Genomic DNA, 18,880 nt, shown 5'->3' on the forward strand with positions numbered 1-18,880 from the left:
TTCCCTTCCTCATTCTTCCCGTTTCTGACCATATCAATCTCATACCCATCATAGTTCATCACCAGTTGTTGGGTCTAGTCCCCATTTACGCGGATCTGAGCTTTAGAGATGAAAAGTTTTTAACTTTCTTCCTCATCAATCGGATTTTTTGAACAATCTGCCGGTGTGGGGCTTTGCTAAGTTTTGGTCTCAGCTATTTCTTGTTGTAACTTGCCTGTATTTGTGTTTTTTCCTGCTTTTCCCCTGTCTTAGTCCTTCTCTTAAGGTCTGATTCTGTGGGAGTGCAGTGCTTCTTCTTTTCTTCTATCCGTAAACGGGTTTCAGCGAACCCAGATCCAGCCACCCCCACCACTGACAAACTCAGATTGACCCAGATAGAGACCATCCCCACCACTGAAGAAGCCCCGTTTTCTGGGTTTGTGATTCAATTTTTTTTGGGTTTGTTATTGAGTGTTATTTTGGGTTTGTGAAATTCCAGATCTGTTAGGTTGGAAAATGAGGGATGAGGGATGAAGGAGGTGATGGATGGGACGAGGTTACTGGGATGGGTTTGGATATTAGATTTGTTTATGTGTAAAGTTTTCTCCTTTTTGCAATTTGATTGAGCTTTGTTCATCTTTTTCATACATCAGTTGAATTTTGAATAAAATTTGAGAAGGAGATATTCTTTAATTTCTGAATTGTTGATCGGTCATTGTTAAATTGTTTTGAACTCATTGTTAAAAAATTAGGGTTTAACCCTCAATTAGGGTTAAATCAGATGGCTTAATTAAAATTTAAAAACAAAAAAAAAAATAAATTTTGTTTATTTAAATGCCATGTCATTTCATTAAATGATGTGGCATGGCCACGTGCACGGCTGCCGGAGCTATATCGGCGGCAAGGACGATTTCCGTATAAACAATTGAGTTTGAGGATGGCGCTAGGAAGATTTTCCGGCGAGGGACGGAAATCAGATCTCGCTCAAAGTTTAGGGACGGAGAACACATTTAACCCTTTTTATTATTCAACTATCTCTTTGGCGCTCACAAATCTCAGTAATATATACTATATATGTAAATAGTAAATAAAATTAGCGTCTGAGAGCATCTCCAATCATGAGTTGGTAGTTGGGTTGCTTAAATACTATTCTGGTTAGTCCAAACTGCCACATAAGATTTAAGCAACTCATTATGTAGATTTCACTCCAACCAAGCTTTCTTATTTTACTTTTGGTTGGTTCCACTATATCTCATATATTTATATTATTTAAAGGTCATGACACTATTAAAGGTCATGAATGAAAGAAAAAATATAAATTTTTTAATCAAAAAACAAGCCGAGAGAATAAGCAATCGTTGCATATTTAAGCAACATTACTTAGATGATCCAACTAGGTTAAACAACCCCATTGTAGATACTCTAAAACCATTGCCGATTCGGCCTTGCAATTAACACGGCCTGCCTCTATGGTGCATATAGATAATTAGTTTTATGTAACCTCTATTGGGAGAAGTTTTCTTACTCAATGTGATCAGAGCATTAAAGAAATTAGTTTCATGATTACTGTTTTTTTTTTGTCAAACATGATTACTGTTTGTAACAATAAAATAGAAGTAAACTTTTTTTTGGGTCAATACAAGTCCGTAATCTTTCATTGCTCTCCGATTCACGTGAGTCACTGATCCTTTTGTTTGGTCCAAGTGATTCTAGTGGCCTGCTTTTTTTGAGCCAATAAGCCCATGGAAATGATCTATAATATTGTTGACAAAAATACTATTTAAAATATCAATGTCTAGTCCATGAATGTACCGGAGGCACCATTGATGGTTGTCACTCTCCATGAACCTGGTCTTTAACACCCCAAGAGTCACATCGCTACCATGAGCTTGTAGTAGTAATTTAATTTAAGATTAGCAGTGGTCAAACTAAGTTTGGCGTGAGAAACCAGCCTAAGAAATAATATAAGCGAGATGAGTGGATGTGGATTGTGGAATATGCGAAGGATATGCAATGCAGCCAAATACGCCCCATTGAGTAAGCACTCCTACACTATAGGGAAGGAAAAGGTGAAGAAGGGTTGCAATTATCAAATTCAAATATTATACTATTATTATTTTTGCTGGTTTTGAATAAATAAAATAACGCCATGAGCATCATCACGCACCCAATTTTGTTGAATTCCGCTTTTGTCCCCACTCCTCCCATTTCAGTTTCAGTTTCAGATCCTCGCCGCGCTTCTCAACGGTTTCCTCCGCATTTTCTCTGCTTCTCTTCTCTCTCAGCCTCACCCTCAGGTTCTCTCTCTCTGTTCCTTGCTAGCTATAAATTTGTGACTATTCAACTTCGATTTGGTAATGCAACAGTGACGGTGAAGATTTCTTCATCATCACCGTAATATCGACGATTTGTTCAGTATTACGATCGAACAAATAATCACGGTGGCGATTCACGATTTTCTTTCATGTCACTGCAGATATGGATGCTAATGTGAGCCAAGGTCTTTACCCGCTGCACCGTTCTAAAACTCTTCACCTGGTTGGTTTGTCAAAACTTCATCCTTCAACCTCATTTTTTTTTTATTTTTCGCATTCGATACTAAATATTTTGTGTTTTTACTGGTCTAGTGTTGATAACTTATCACGTTCTGACTGAAATTGCAACTTGATTTTTTTTACTAAGCTGTGAAGTTCAATAAGATTAGGAAATGCATGAAATTCAGTTCACATGGACCGAAATTCCTTTAAGTCAATATTTCAAAGGTGGAAGTGGATCATTGGATAAATCAGGGTTGTTAATAGTGGCGCAATAGCGCTATAGCGTAGCTCCCTGGGCTGGGGGTTCACCACTACTCCGCTATTTGCCACTATAGCGCTCGAAATAGCGTTTTTTGGGCTTGCTTCTACGCTACGCTATCCGTCATTAACAACCCTGGGATAAATATTAGGGGTTTGTAGCATTTGTATTGGAGTGTGCTTTATTTTGGTTCTTGAGAAGATCATTTGCTTACTTTCAAAATTATGAAGTTCAGATCTAATTTTGTTACAGGTTAGACATGCCCAAGGGTTTCACAATGTAGCAGGAGAAAAGGACCCAGAGGCATACTTGTCTTATGATTATTTGGATGCAAGCCTAACCCCTCTGGGCTGGAATCAGGTAATTCTTAGTCAAAACGATTACTGTCATTTTTGTATTGTGTGGAATCTTGAGGTGTCAGTTATCAAGAAAAATATTTCAAACTTCTGTAGTGATTGCCTGATTGGTATTGGTCTTATCCGTTAGTGTTCAGTAAGTTGTGTCTCATCGGACAAAGATGCCATGGTGATTATCTCGTTCTACTTTAGATATCTTTCTAGCTGGTTCTTCCCATCGTTTATCCAGGTTAATATTTGGGTTTTAAAACCACATGATGATGGAATATTTGTGGGCTATTTGACAGGTTGATAATCTGCGAGAGCATGTTAAGTCAAGTGGTCTATCCAAAGGAATCGAACTAGTGATTACTTCACCCTTGACAAGGTATAACCTCATTGTAATTTGGAATTCTCCTGAAACTGTTACTAGCGGAATTTTTACAAAATTTGTTACTTCTGTTGCTGTTTACCATTAACATGGATCCTGACCAAGGTCTTGAAGATATGTTGAAATTTACCAGGTAGGTTGGTGTAGATACTTATAGGTGATGTGAATTGAAAGCTGATTTGTAATGATGTGAGAGTGTATTGTAATTGGTATGTCCTTTAAAAATCAGGAACTGGATAGCATTTACCTCGTGAAACTTTGAGTTAAGATAACAGAACTGAACTCAAATGGCCATATATAAAACTTCAAATACTAAATTAACTTTTTCTCTTTTTAACTATAATGTTTAACCGGTTGTCTAAAGATGGATAAAACTCTCAAGTTTCTACCAAAGCTTAGTTTTATGACTCTTCTTGACCAAAATCCAGCAGAGCACTAATATTCAGGTTTCAGAGAGAGAATGTCTCATGTAACATTTAGAATTATATATTGTGTCTGCTATTATATTATATTATATAGATGTGTACATTTGTTTAATGTCTACCATCTATTATTGTAATATCTTTCAAATATTATTGTAGTTTCAAATATGAGTGAACTATGCTTGTTAATAGATGGTTTCCAATTTATTTTTAAACTCAGAAAAAGCTAGTAAAACTGGAATGATGTTCTATGAACATGTCATTCTGCCCATGTAGTTTGTACTTTTATATGTGGTTTATGTATAGTAAGTATTTATCATGATTTGGAGTTTGTCCTTTTAGTTACACATTGTTTCGTGGGGTTACATTGGTATTTTCACAGAATAAATGTTTTGCATATTAGTGAATAAACAAGAGTGTTTCTCTACTTTTGGGGGGAAGGTGGCTATCATAAATTCTATTTGCTAATTATCTCATTGCAGGACCATGCAAACAGCAGTAGGAGTCTTTGGTGGTGAAGCATCCACTGATGGGATTGACTCCCCTCCTCTGATGATTGACAATGCGGGGGATAGTGCTCGTCCTGCAATTTCTAGTTTGAATTCACCACCATTTTTAGCAGTAGAGCTTTGCCGAGAGCATTTGGTATGTAATGATGTTGAAGATTTTATAGCTTTGGAATTCGGATGGTTGAAATAGCTAATTACATTTATCATTTCATTGCTTTCTTACATTCTCACAGTTCCTAATTCTAATTTGGGTTTTCTTCATACTTAAAACCTTAAAGAAGGTACAGCATAAATCATTAGGAAATGTACCTGGTGACCTGCTTAAATCACATGCTAACCATCTGCCTTACCTTACCATCTTGATGCCTTCTTTCCATATTTAGGAAACTCTAATTTATCATGTTGCCCATTTACTGATGTTTGTTTGTTGAATTCTTTAAAAATCATCGTATCAGCTTCTTGCGGAGCTACAGTAAGGTCATACTTGCCACTTTCCCAGTCCCAACTTTGGCCCATTTATTTTTGTTCCTTAACCCAAAGCACTTGGCATGATTGTGTCTTTAACTGAATTTTCTAAGTCTTGTTAAATAGTTCTAGATTTCCTGATTCATTGTGGGATGAGGACATGAGATGTGTCTTCAGCAATTTGCTCCTTTGTATTGCTTTATATTCTGACTTTCTGATTGTATATATTTTCAAATATTTCTTTTCTTCCATTGGTCAACGGGTGGAAATTTCTCAATTTCAGAATTCATGTGGCCTATGGACCTGTAGCTAGTGACTAGATTAGATTAGGTTATGTTGTTTAGTTTCTATTTCTTCAGGGGGTTCATTTGGCATTGAGTTTCATTTAGCTTTGGTGTTTATGTTGTTTCTTTCTATTTCAGGGGGTGCATCCTTGTGATAAGAGAAGAAGCATCACAGAATATCGTAATATATTTCCAGCAATTGATTTTTCACTGGTAATTGGTCTATTTTGATTAGCTCATAACCTAGGTGCTACTTCAATTAAGTTTGTTCTGATGTATTTGTTGCTAAAATAGATTTGTTATTTGGTTAGATAGGAGTATAGGACTGATGCTTCATACTTGGTACAAATTATGTTTAGATAGAAATTGATGAGGACATTTTGTGGAAACCTGACGTTAGAGAAAAGAATGAAGAAGTTGCTGCCAGGGGACTGAGATTTTTGGAATGGTGAGTGTGATTAAATAAATTATTTGATATCAATGACTATGCATATTTTAAAAGAAGATTTTTTATTTAAATGCCTTGTTAGAAGTCCTACATTGGCTAGAGATATGACATAGATCGCCTGTAAAAAGGCTAGAGGAACCCTCAACTCTTGAGCTAGCTTTTGGGTTAAGTTAGGCCTCTCTAATTCTAATATGATATCAGAACCTATCTTAGATCAATTTGTTGGTGGGGACCTCCCATATTTGGGTCACCCTGTAGATATCTAGTCCTGCAAATCCCACACTCCAGATGTCCATCCCTGGGCGCGAGGGGTGGTGTTAGAAGTCTCACATTGGCTAGAGATATGACATAAAGGGTAGAGCAACCCTCAACTCTTGAGCTAGCTTTTGAGTTGAGTTAGGTCTCCCAAATTCTAATAGGCTTGAACATACTGAACCGAAAGAATTATATTACTGCGTGTTACGTCAAAGTGTAGTGGTAAAGAGGCTATGTTGCTTAGCTTGATCTTGAGACCCTTCGGGTGTGATGGTAGAAGTTGTTCTTGATTCCTGGTGGAGAAATTCAAGTCAAGGAGAAGAATTGTTGAGGTGTTTTTTATTCATTATGTTGTTGGAATATAGTCATTGCAATATGGCCGTTGAAATATGACCGTTAGAATATGGTCGTTGGATCATATTCCAACGGTCGTATTCAACGGCCACATTGCAATGATTATATTGCAATCACTATATTCCAACAACATTATTAATGAATAATTTAAGACACTTCAACAATTCTCCATCCTTGACTTGAATTTCCCCACCAGGAATCAAGAACTGTCACTCCTGCCATCACACTCCGAAGGGTCTCAAGATCAAGCTGAGCAACATAACATCTCTGTAATATTGTTCTTTGTATAGTGGAGAAAGAAATCCCTCTGGCTGCCCGAAGATTTCTTTCTTCATTATACAAAGATGTTATGTTGCTTAGTTTGGCTTACTATGAAAATTACTAGCACATATATACACTGAAATGATTGCAACCCAACGACCATAAACAAGCATATTCCAACGGCTATATTCCAACGACTATATTGCAACAACTATATTCCAACGGCTATATTGCAACGACTATATTCGAGCAACCGTAATTAATGATTAGTTCAAGACAACTCAACACTATGATGGAGGTTTAAGCTAAAAAGTCTTTAATTGGTTGGATAAGGTTGACTTTTTTTACCAATCTGCACTAATTTTGATAATGACAAGACATTCAAGCAAATCATGTGGTATCCCAATTTGAGTTCTTTTTTTTCCAGTGTGTTGCTGCATGGAATCTGAAGCAAATATTTGAATTAGTCCATAATATTTTTGGCTTTTTTTCATATTGGTGGCTTTAGATTTTAAGGGTATCATGTTAGTGTGCAAGTGATATCTCTGTAGGAAGACATGGCTTCAAGTCTATAAACCAAACTCTGATATTTTCTTTTCACATTAACTTATTGGTCCAGGTTGTGGACACGTAAAGAAAAGGAGATTGCTGTTGTTTCCCACAGTGGTTTTCTTTTTCATGCCCTCAGTGCTTTTGGAAACGATTGTCATCCAACTGTGAAGAATGAAATCTGCACACAGTAAGTATTCATCTAGAAGTATTGGCTTACCTTTTTCATGAACAGAAAATTCAGATTTTGGGATTTATGACCCAAAGAATAAAGAATTAGGTGCCTTTTATTTCTAAAAATAAATTGGATAATGAAAACTGAAGGACCAATTTGAATCATTTAAGGAAAAACAGGAAGTTCAATTTTAATTCATCGTCATGTTCAAAAAGTTTTACATTGTCACTCAATGTTGTATTTTTACATCATTTAATGAGTGTTTTTCCTTCTCATAAATTGTGTGGCAAGTGGATACTCATTATTGGTTGACAGTGTATAACTTTTTCTATATCAAGAATCCATCAAAATTAAATTCGATATAAGAAGGAAAATGATCATGACTCCATCGTATGTTGTTCACTTCCCTTCAGAAAATTTTATGCATTTGTACTCCACATAATGTAAACTTTTACTTTCAACCTTTAGTGTTAATTTGGTGTTCCTCTTAAAATTGGAGGTGTAAAATAGTTGCTTTACAAAAAATTGTGAAAAGCGAACCTTTTAATTCTTCACTCCCAAATTTAAGAGAATATTACTCTTGCTTGGATTAAAGGAAAGGAAACTAGAGTGGAATAGTATGAAATGATGATGACATTAGTTGTCAATAGGATGAAATGGAATGGAACTTGATGACTGATTATTATGTATTACATTCCATTCAATACCATTTCTTTTGCCCAATTTGACGGAACCAACTTATTCTTCATTAATTTCGTTACTATTTAGCACACTTTTGATATTCAAACATTCATATGCTAATTTTATTCTATTTCATCTCACTCAACCTTTAATTAGATATCCAAATACAGATTAAGCAAATAGCAGGTTTGCTACCATTTTTCTAGACTTTAATATGACTGATCACTAAAATTTCTCCTTTTTTACAGCTTTGCTAATTGTGAGCTGCGTTCAATGGTTATCGTTGATAGAGGGTGAGCATTTTAATTGCAGAACAAATTATAATCAAACTTTGGCAGAAAATTCATTTGAGTTTTCATTTTTGCAGTCTGATTGGATCAGATGATCCCTCTTCCAATTATCCTGGCAAAATTCCACATGGCCTTGACCTGCCTAGTGATATTGCTGACGAGAAACTTGCGGCGAATGGCCCTGCAAATTAACTGATAACTGGCAAACTGTTATTACATGATGGGTTTTTCTTCAGTTATATGATTTCATAATTTGCATTATAGGCTTTCCCAATGCTAAACATCGATCTAGGTGTCCACTTTTTAAGATGGATGACCACAATGATTACTCTATTTGAGCATTCATTAATGGCTTTCAATTTCATGTATGAACAATGGACATTATGCTCTTTTTCATTTAATGGTTAACGCCTTCTCATAGTAACCTTACTCCCTCTTTCTTGTGGTGGCCAGAAAGGCAATTAGAGTCTGGTCTATGATTAAACAGGGGTTGAGATTGTTGATGAGAAAACATAAAAAAATACAAAATTTCTTCTCATATTTTGTGATCCAATATGGATATATTAAGAGATATATAATCTACTTGGTGCTCTTTAAGTGGTCATGTGACCATTAAATCTAACATCATGATTTATTTTAAGATCATTCTCATATTGCCATATGATTCACCATCAACCTTGCTTGACAGGGGCAGCTCGTCAGCTTCCATTCCCTGTGAAGATGTAGTAGTACTTGCAGGTGTTATTGACAATGCCCTCCTTTGCATAAACTGCAGAATCTTTGTCTGAAAATTTGACGTTGACTGCTTGATTAGCCCTCTTTTTGGTTGCTTTGCCATCATAGTTACCGGATATTTCTTAATGTCACTGATAATCTCATTCGCTATGGCGAGTTCACACTATTTCATTGATCTCACCATAGAGTATGGCACTTTGAGTATGTTGTTGGATAAAGAAAAGACCAACATGTGGTTCATTGATGTGTTTACAAGATTTTTATTTGACATTGACTATTCGGAACTTCTAAAAACTTAACATATGAATTTAAAAAAATGGCTTAATAGCTCTTTTGGTCTCTCACTTATCACGATTTTGCATTCTTGGTCCTCCGAAAAAAAATTAGCTAAAATTAGTCTCTCACATTTACACACTTTTGCTGTTTTAGTCCCAAATAACTGAAATAAGGGATTATTTTTGCAGAAAATTGCAATGTGGAGGACCAAAAGTGCTAATTTTTTATTGGGGACCAAAAGTGCAAAATTGTGATAAGTGAGGGACCAACAAAGCTATTAAGCCTAAAAAAATTTATAATACAAAATTAATATATTTAAATTGATGTGTTTAAAAAAAATAATTTTATGCTTAATTGTAATCACTTTTCAAAATAATTCAACGAATACAACTCTCAATTTTCTAAAAAACATTAGGGCCTATTTGGTTTACCCATTTCCTGTTTTCATTTTCAAAGAAAATGAGAAATTAGATAGAAAATGCGTTTACTACTTTTTTGAAAATATTTTTAAAGAAAATGTTTCCAATCTGAAAATAAAAAAAAACTCGTTTTCTACGTTTTCTGTTGAAAGTCTCAGGAAATGGAAATGAAAAAGACGCGGTGGCATTTTTGTGAATAGGTGAAAGTTTGTTTTAAATCCGTTCCTTTTTATTCACTTGACTTTCTTGTCGTGAGTTCGACTCCGACTGTCCATAAAAAAAAGTGGAAAATTTGCATTTTACTCTGGTGAAGCACACACCGAATTTCAGGAATAAAAAATTCCATGGACCAGCACCGTCAATCCGTCACTTCCTGAAAGGAAGATTCTTTTTTCATGAAAATGCTTTTGCTCTTGTAGAATGTATAAAGCAAGGGAGTTTTGACTAAAAATAAAAAAGCTAGGGAGTGAATGGACTCTTCACGGATTTTTTGTGGGTAGGTAGTCTTGCACAGATTAAAATAATGGGAATAAAACACTATATTTATTGAAAAATATCAACCTTTAATAAACATTTTTATTTAATTTATAAAGTGTTCCATAATAAATATGGAGATTAATTTCTATGCACCGACGGTGTAAATAAATTTTACATCATCATTCAATTGCATCCTCCATTTTATTAACTCACAATTAATTTTAAATTTAACAATATCTAAAATAGAAAATGGAAGGTTGTGATTGAATGATGATGTATAACTTTTTACACCGTCGGTGTATAAAAAATAATCTCATAAATATGAATGTATTCTTAGTAATAAATTTCATTTTTAAATTTTTACAAAATATAGTTCATACCTGTTTTATTGAAAATGGTTAATGCAAACACATTTTCAATATTTTTACTTTTCAAAAATAGAAAATAACACGTCTCACCAAACATGTTTTCTTAATTTTAGAAATTTAAAAATGAAAACTATTTTCAGAAAATGAAACTAGAAAATGAAAATAGAAAACATTTTCTCGAACCAAACAGGCCCTAGTTTTTTATATGTGCATCATACGGATTTTAATACTAGTTGAAATAAAACTTGCTGAATCCAAAAATGCACATTCTATTCGGATTTACATACGGTACACAAGATTTTGGTTGTGTAAAGTTACACAAGGAAAAGTTGTGCCAGTTACATGTATTTCGATTTTTTTAAAAAAAGTAAATTCATTTTTGGCTTTTTGAACAAAAGAAATTTATATAGGGATTTTTTTTTCTGGAAAATTCTACTATCTTCTTCTCTGAGTTCTTCAACCCTTCCCCTCACCACACCACCACCAGATCTGCTCTCCCATCATCACCAACTTCTCTCCACGCCACCACTAGCCCAGAACCCACCGCCACCACCCAGAACCCACCCCAACCCAGAACCAAAACACGTACATACGTGAAAGATAAAGAAATTGAAAGGAATGATTTAGTTTATTGAATAAAACAACTTGGCTAATTGCACATATGAGAAATTGAAATAAAAAACAACTCACGTTTTCAACCCACTACTAATATGATAGACTAATTCAAGGAAATAACTACTAAAAAATGAAAATCATAAACCGACTAACACCCCCAAGGTAGTCAGGATCTGAATCCTACGTAGGATCTAGAGGGGAGATAAAAGATCGAAGATCGGAGGATCGGATCGTAAGATCTTACAACAAACACTAATATGTATTTAATAAAATACACATATACAAAAAGTTACATATAGAACAAAAATTATTCATGATTAACCCTAAGAAACACAAGTTCTTATGTTTCTTAAAATATGAGTAAAGAAATAATGATATATGCATAAATTTTTTTTTGGAAGTTCAAATTATATAGATAAAATGGTCATAGACACAAGGATACCACCAGAAACATAAGTAATAAACAAAGACTTGGGAGGACTAGCTACCCCGCCCCTCCACTAACCTACCAGTAGAGAAAAACAGAACCTGTAACAAGAGGCACATAGGCCAAATAACAACAAAAAATAAAGAAAAGCTAAGGGACAGCCATTGGAAAGAAAAGCACGTTGGCAATGACCCAAGTTTGACAACACCAATGAATGCACGTGAGATCACAAATGCTAAGAAGAAGCAGCGGCGCCGGCGGCCAGGGGCGCGGACGCACGGTGAAGGTGAGTAGGTGACGGTGACTCAAGTCCTTAGTCTTCAGTCTTCACTTCTTTAGCCATTTCAGTTTCACTGTTTATACTTCAAAATAGAACTAGAGTTTGGAATGGGTGGGTAAATGAGTATTGACTAGGGTAAATTAGTGGGCCAAACCAGAAAAAATTAAAAAAAACTCAGTTAAAATCCGATCAATTAAAAGTAGGATCAGATCGAGATCCGAAGATCCTACCTCAAAGATCTCGATCCTAATGCAATTCACTAGATTTACGATTCTGGTCACGATCCAGGTCGAAATTATCCTTACAGATCATAGGATCTTACGATCCAGATCCCGATCCTGACTACCTTGAACACCCCAACCCAAAACCCACCCCCAACCGTCTCTTCAATCTCGTGCTTTAGCTCTCAACCCCCACCACCAGAAACCTAGAAATAAGAAGAACCACAAACCCAGAACCCACCGCCACCACCCTGAACCCACCCCCAACTCACCCACCACCATCACCATCATCTATTTCCACACCACGCTACCGCACCACCAAATCAAGGAAATCGAAGTCAGATTTGCAACCCTCAACCTCACCGAAACCATATTGCAATCCCCAATTTCTTTCCTTCACCTTACTGTCACAACGCCACCCTCAACCTCCAGATCCAAACCCCTGAACAAACCCCCATCATAGTCCATGATGCTCCTCCCTACGGTGGTCTCCTGGCAGTGGCAGTGGAGGTCACGGTGCGACAATTTTATCTCTGGCTTCTTGGATGAGGTGACAAGGATGGTGAATGGGGAAGGCCTCGCCGCTGGAAACAAAACGGTGGGACGATGGGAGAGGGCGGTGGCTGTTAGTGGAGATTGAGAGGAGAGAATAGAAGGAGAGTGAGAGATGTGGAAGATGATGAACTGAGATAATTTAATTTTAATTTCAGATAAACAAAACTATTTTTAAAAAAAACGAAAAAAACCGGGGAACCTACTACAATGGGTCAGATTTCCCTTGTGCACATTTACACAACATTTTTGTTGTGCACCGTAGGGGGGCCCATTCTATTCTTCGGGTTGATTCAAAAAACTTACAGGCCAGGTCCTCCTCAAAACTTCACTTCCCCCCATATTTGCCGTTGTATAATTTCAAAGTACAATCAATCAGTACTCAGTTTTTTGAACTATCAGAAAATGTGTATTCATGAAGGAGAGATATTAGTATAAAACCCTCAACCCTTCAAAAAGAATAACAGAAAACCAACTAAGATAGCTAGTATAAGGATAAGACCAGCAGCTACAACATTAATGTGACCAGGCTTCACAGATTTGGCACCACTCTCCCCTCTGCCATCAAGTTTGCTCTTGTCTCCCATGAGGTAAGTTTCTGTAGCGGGCACCGCCACATCCCAGAAAGACTTTGTTGCGAAAGATATCACTTCTTTTTCTGGCTCAAAAATTGTAGAGACATCCGTTGGAGCCTCCATGGATAACAACTCCATGCAATGATCTTTTAAAACCTAAACAAAAATCACAAGTTAGAGCATGAATATACTTCTCTTTAAAAAAAAATATATTCTAGGAAATGAAATCAGTGTCCAAGTAACAATCACAGGTAATGTGAAATGATCCAACAAAGCTAATTGACCTCCAAATCAATCCAGATATGTAAATTTACACACAAGGAGAAACCAAACCTCAACAGTCTCAGAAGGTTGCAAGTAATCACACACATACGCCCCTGCTAACCATAGTGCAAAGACTCTTCTGGGAAAAGGAAGACTATATCCTTTTCTGTAAAAAAAAAGTATGAGATTTAATCAAATGTTCCAAACAAGACCATCAGCAGCCAAAATAACAAAATAAATCAATTCTCATGTATGAATTGAATTGATTTTCACTTCTAGATGTTTATGGCAGCATAGTTCCAGAATGTCAGTTTCAGATAAATAAAACACAAACACAAACACAAAATGCTGATTGATGATCCACTCCATAAACAATTGCACCTTAATAAAGTTTAAGAATATCAACAAGCATTTCACCCAAATCACTTAGTGCACTCTTATGATGAGCCATCACTATTATATAGCTGTCTTTCAGGTTGATTTAAGATAGTTGTTGGCATCGGTTAGCAACTATAATTAGTTAGTGTTCTGGATGTATAAATAGATCAAGTTTGAAATGGACCATTCAGATTGTTCAATAATAATAAACTTCAGATTTCTCTCAGATTCTCTTAAACTCAATTATCTTTTCTTTCTCAGATCTATGACTCCCTCTATATACTTCTCAGTCTAGCTAAATCTAATAATCTCAGGTTCAAATCCCATTTAGGTTGCTTTGCCTCTGTTTTAGCTTGCCTTCTTCTCTCAACACTATGTTATGGAGCTCCTTAGTAACCCGAAAAAAGAGAGAAGATAGACAGTGTATTTTAAACATTACAAACTAACAGATCAATTGAATCTTGTCACAAGGCCGGCAGGCCCACAGAATGAGTGAAAATCTAGAAAATCATTATAGATCATATCTCCTCCTAAAATGCAATGAAGGTGCTAGATTGCCTTGCATATGGAAAATGTGTCAATAGGGCTAATGCATTAGAGAATATAGTCCTAACAAAATAAATGGCTGCATCACCCAGAATCTATTTCAAACAAGGGTATCAGCATAGTAACAAGGTGTGAAAGATAAAATGACTCCAAAAATGCAATAACCTTATAAAACACACGATGATGAAGCATCCAAGTCTTTAAGAAAAATACCAGCCATTAGCTGATAATAAAAAATTATAAGGAAAGGAAGGAAGTATCTAATGGCATTACATCAGGAACAAGCATATACTCCTGGTACTTCTTTATCAGAAAGAAAAATTTAAGGATGTCGAATTGTCAACTAGTTATATATACTGATATTACAAGTTACCCACCTCAATAGCTGCAGCACAAGTTGGGAAACAGGCTTTTCAGCTGGTATATCATCACTTACTTGCCTTTCAACATCATAATTGTTACCTGAATCACCATCTGCCTCATCACTGATTATATCCAATCTACTCTGCAGACTCGTAATGATATCTCCCTAAGCAAAGAATTGCAGTCCAGGACAATATAGGACAAGTTAAGAAAGAGAGCAAAGTCAGTGAAGATTCTATAAACACTTGACAAGAAGATAAATGGTGTACCATCAACCGACCATAGTTCAGGGTAGACGTTTCAAAATAAATGTCAAAGTTTAGACAGCCATTAAGTAAAAGAACAGAAGTTTCATCATAAAAGTGTAAAAAGAATAAATATAAATTGTTATCAACTCTCACCTTTAAATCTGTGATGGCTTGTGAAATTGGCTCTTTTGAATTCAGATATGCAAAAGAACATAACGAGCCACTAAAGGAAAGAATACCAACTACATCTTTTTGGCTGCATGCTTTATAAAATATCAATTATTAATGTTAGACAATGAAGTTTTAAAACAACAAGAAAAATTATAATAGCAATGGTAACCTGACTATTTATATGGAACAAAATTGTAGGCAAACATACCTTCAACAGAACTATTACTCAAAATTGGTATAAGCAATTCGATTTCATGCACACCATCTGATGAGCACGGTTCATTATCAACAACCTAATATTATACAGAAGAAATTTTTTTTTAACAAAAATAATGATAATAGAAAGGAACTTTTGACAATCTTCAATAAAAGAGTTCTTTATAAAGTTGTACTATTTTAGTACACATTGGATTATATATATTTTAACAAGTATCGAATATTTTTGGGGATGTTGAAATTGCAAAGGAAACTCTTCTGAAATTTTCAAAAAAATTGGAAGTATGCTAGTGTATTATTATGATTGTTAGGATTTTCAGGATAAGTGGTGTTTTCTAGTTAGTCCGCATTCCGATCACAGCTTTAGTTTAAGGTTGTGATTGTAATCTTATTGTAAGAGCTCATGTTTAAAATGAGGTAGGGCATCAAACTTAGTGCAGACTGCATTAAAGCAGCATTAGCCAATGAATATATCACAAGTCCACAACTCAAGCATTGCTGTGATTTGCTAGTTAGACTCTTTTCGAATACCTTTGCCATTAATTAACATAATCCATTCTAAATGCCAAAGCTTTACTAATATATTGTAAAAAAGTGAGTCTATGACCACAACAGACTAATAAAGCCTAAGTGTACTTTCCTCAATTCAATAGTTGCAGCTTCAATCCAACTTCACAGTCAATAGTCTTGCAGAATATAGTTTCCATTTTTTATCAAGGAACAAGAAGGGATGGATGTCAAAACGTTACACTTAATTGAATGTTCAAGCTAAATCTGATGACTAAAGTATGTTGGGTCATGCTATATTCAGTACAGAAAGCCACAGTATCACAATAAAAACACATAAAGCGGGAAGTAAACACAGAACAACCAGGGTATAAACAATTTTGCTAGTTATAACAACTGGAAACGTTTTCGAAACTTAAGGAATCTAATTGCCTCTTACTTCTTCTGACTAAAGTAAAGCAAAAACTAGAATTTAGAAGTTAAAAAATATGAAAAAAAGAAACAGGGAGTAGAATAGTTTACCAATTTACCATCAATCAGGGCCTTTGCACCTGTAAGCTCTTTAGCATGAACAGATATTGCATGACGAAGAACGTCACTGAATGTCTGGTATTTGGCTGCACTGTCACGAAAGATTGGCACCCTTGCAAGACACAAAAAACGTACACGAGAAATTAAATTATCAACAACAGGTTTAGTGAATAAACTGAAGAAAAGAATATGACAAATTTGTGAGAAGGGTACCTAAGGTCAAAGTTGTGCATGCACTTAAAAGTTTGAATGGAACTTAAGACCTTTCCCAATTTAAAATCACAAGGCCTTAGACTACCTGATGTAATATTTGGAGATAGCGAGCAGCTTCGACAATTCCACCTGCATATCATATCAAACACACAAAATCATCTAAATGATCCCCAGTGGTAAGTGGCAACTCTTTTCTATTCTAAACTCAAAAAGTATAACAATTAATAAACCATAGCAAATGTGAAGTAATTGGGCTACCTACCTCCTTGGACTATAAGAAATGTGAAGAAGCAGTCTCTCACCCCAATCAACCGTCGCCGCAGCTTCAGCAACACCCTTCACAGTCTGCAATGCAAGAGAAGAGAACATCAGTATATGTTTGGAAACAAGTTATAAGTGCTCCAAAAGCACTTTTAAGCTAACAAAAACACCAAAACCCTTTCACTTTTTCTCTCAAAATCCATTTGAAACAACAGAACTGATACACGCGTGATCAATGAAGAAGGGGCAAAGAGACCTGGCAAAGCGTGATGGTTGAATTCTTGAAAGCGGCATCACCAAGCCAAACGTAAACGCCGACGACCTTGACGCCACCGACGAGCATTCTAGAAACGTGACGAGCATGCTCGGCGACCCAATCCTGATCGATGAACAATGAATCAGGGACGGGGGTTTTGGATTTAGCGGCGGTTTTCTTGTTGTCGGAGTGAGCAATGGAAGAAGCGGGTTCGCCGGAATCATTTGGAGGAGTTGGAATCAAATCGAAGAGGAACACACGATCCAACGCGGAACTGAATTTGCCAATTGCTAAACCAACCTGAAATCAATGAAATGATGTGAGAGATTCAATCGAAGATGGTGGAAGAAGGAAGAGAGTGAGTGAGTGAGAGAGTGCCTCTGATGGAAGTGCAGATTTGGTGAGACGAGACTCAAGCGAATTGAGACGCGTTTCTTCTCCGACTACACCTTTCACCATTGTTGCTGATTGCTTCTTCTCTTCTTCCTTCTTCTGCTGCTGTTCTTTGTTGTGTTTTGTGTTCGGGTGAATGAAGAAATGGTTTTTGAGAAATTATTTTTTATATACTTTTTGTAAAAAGTTTTATTTCTCAACTATAATTTGAAAAAAATTATTTTATGTTTTTTTTTTATAACATGGAGGGGCAAGGCCCTGAAGAGCGAAAAAACGCTAACTAACAGGAGCTCGAAGAGAGGCTAGAGCCCCCTCCATATTCTGACTAATAAGACTACGACATTCCGCTGTCGGAAAATGAAGAACCTGCGTCCCAAAACCAAAGACATGCGCTGAGGTAGCAAGGCAATCTGCTACGGAATTGACTTCCCTTACCACATGGTTGAACTGAACCTCCATCTGTGCTGGTATACCTCCCCTAATAGCTTCAATCATCTCCAAGTAAGGCCTAACAAGGCCTCCTGGATCCTTGACCGCTGCAATGGCTTCCATTGAATCACTCTCAACCACGACTTTGGAGAAATTAAGACCGCTCAACATGTCCACAGCAACCCGAATGGCCCACAGTTCAGCGAGCAATGGAATTTATGTTTTTTTTATACCTTGTGTTTATAAATTTATATATTTGGTCCCGAATTATAATTCAAATGGTAAAAAGTAAAAGCTTACATATGGGTTGGGGAAGGGAAGATTCAGGGATAAAACTTAGGAAGGTGTAATTTTGCTTTCTGATGTACCAAAAAAAATTATATATTTGAAGTTTTTTTTTCAAAAGTATATTTGAAGTTTTTACCTCTTGGAAGTGATTCTTTTTTCTCTTCAAGGCTTAAACGCTTGAAATATAAATCCGTTTATCGTGAAAATTAATATCCATGTATTACAATAAACGTGTTTAAAAAAATTAAACGAAAACAATCCACATAATTATCACTTTTTCCCCCACTGTAAAAAATCTGCACAACAATCTATCATTATTAATCTAGTTAACAATATATTTTTATGATGCGGATATTTTATATATGTGACTTTTTAGATTTTGCATATGTCATGATGACAAAACTAATTTCGAACTAAATCAAGTAGTTTGTTAGTCTCATACTGAGAGACTATTTCTTTCTTTTTTTTTTGAAAAGGAGAGACTATTTCTTTAAATCTAAACAAACTTGATTTAAATAAGATAAACCCAATTGATTATAAATATAGTTAGGTCTTGCACTTTTTTCACTCACAGATTTCTTTTTTCACTAATTCAACGTTAATTTCAACTTCTCCCAAATCCTAATGGCGTCTATTTCCAATGTCAAAACCTCACATGGTGTTGCTTCATCAGATAG

At 35.8% G+C, this 18,880-nt stretch overlaps 2 protein-coding genes across 3 annotated transcripts; one reads left to right on the forward strand and one right to left on the reverse strand.

Moving 5' to 3' along the window:
* Nucleotides 1-1,949: 1,949 nt before the first annotated feature.
* Nucleotides 1,950-8,618, forward strand: LOC130727686 (phosphoglycerate mutase-like protein). 2 transcript variants are annotated; one of them, XM_057578890.1, is made up of 11 exons: nucleotides 1,950-2,048; nucleotides 2,193-2,276; nucleotides 2,456-2,517; nucleotides 3,028-3,135; nucleotides 3,419-3,498; nucleotides 4,406-4,568; nucleotides 5,320-5,394; nucleotides 5,541-5,629; nucleotides 7,119-7,238; nucleotides 8,153-8,197; nucleotides 8,272-8,618. In XM_057578890.1, the coding sequence occupies exons 3-11, from the start codon at nucleotides 2,458-2,460 to the stop codon at nucleotides 8,384-8,386; spliced, it is 855 nt and encodes a 284-aa protein (XP_057434873.1). In that variant the 5' UTR covers nucleotides 1,950-2,048; nucleotides 2,193-2,276; nucleotides 2,456-2,457; the 3' UTR covers nucleotides 8,387-8,618. The 2 variants fall into 2 exon arrangements, with proteins under 2 accessions (XP_057434873.1, XP_057434872.1); XM_057578889.1 differs by lacking the exon at nucleotides 1,950-2,048 and having other exon boundaries at nucleotides 2,069-2,276.
* Nucleotides 8,619-12,689: 4,071 nt separating this feature from the next.
* Nucleotides 12,690-17,614, reverse strand: LOC130727687 (uncharacterized). The gene is made up of 10 exons (XM_057578891.1): nucleotides 17,472-17,614; nucleotides 17,094-17,393; nucleotides 16,839-16,921; nucleotides 16,577-16,705; nucleotides 16,355-16,475; nucleotides 15,318-15,402; nucleotides 15,092-15,201; nucleotides 14,705-14,856; nucleotides 13,473-13,569; nucleotides 12,690-13,295 (listed from the first exon to the last, which is right to left on the reverse strand). Exons 1-10 carry the CDS (start codon nucleotides 17,550-17,552, stop codon nucleotides 13,008-13,010), a joined length of 1,446 nt encoding a protein of 481 aa, XP_057434874.1. The 5' UTR covers nucleotides 17,553-17,614; the 3' UTR covers nucleotides 12,690-13,007.
* Between the last annotated feature and the right edge of the window lie 1,266 nt (nucleotides 17,615-18,880).

The sequence above is a fragment of the Lotus japonicus genome, chromosome 1 (assembly GCF_012489685.1).
Source record: "Lotus japonicus ecotype B-129 chromosome 1, LjGifu_v1.2".
In the NCBI taxonomy this organism is placed as follows: Eukaryota; Viridiplantae; Streptophyta; class Magnoliopsida; order Fabales; family Fabaceae; genus Lotus; species Lotus japonicus.

Bases quoted from the DNA above. Each gene is read 5' to 3' on its own strand.
- LOC130727686 (XM_057578889.1), top strand. From the start codon at position 2,129: ATGAGCATCATCACGCACCCAATTTTGTTGAATTCCGCTTTTGTCCCC. The intron at 2,277-2,455 runs GTTCTCTCTCTC...ATGTCACTGCAG, and splicing joins TCTCTCAGCCTCACCCTCAG to ATATGGATGCTAATGTGAGC. The intron at 8,198-8,271 runs GTGAGCATTTTA...TCATTTTTGCAG, and splicing joins ATGGTTATCGTTGATAGAGG to TCTGATTGGATCAGATGATC.
- LOC130727687 (XM_057578891.1), bottom strand. From the start codon at position 17,552: ATGGTGAAAGGTGTAGTCGGAGAAGAAACGCGTCTCAATTCGCTTGAG. The intron at 16,922-17,093 runs GTCTCTTTGCCC...CTTGCATTGCAG, and splicing joins CAACCATCACGCTTTGCCAG to ACTGTGAAGGGTGTTGCTGA. The intron at 14,857-15,091 runs GTGAGAGTTGAT...TTCTTTGCTTAG, and splicing joins AAGCCATCACAGATTTAAAG to GGAGATATCATTACGAGTCT.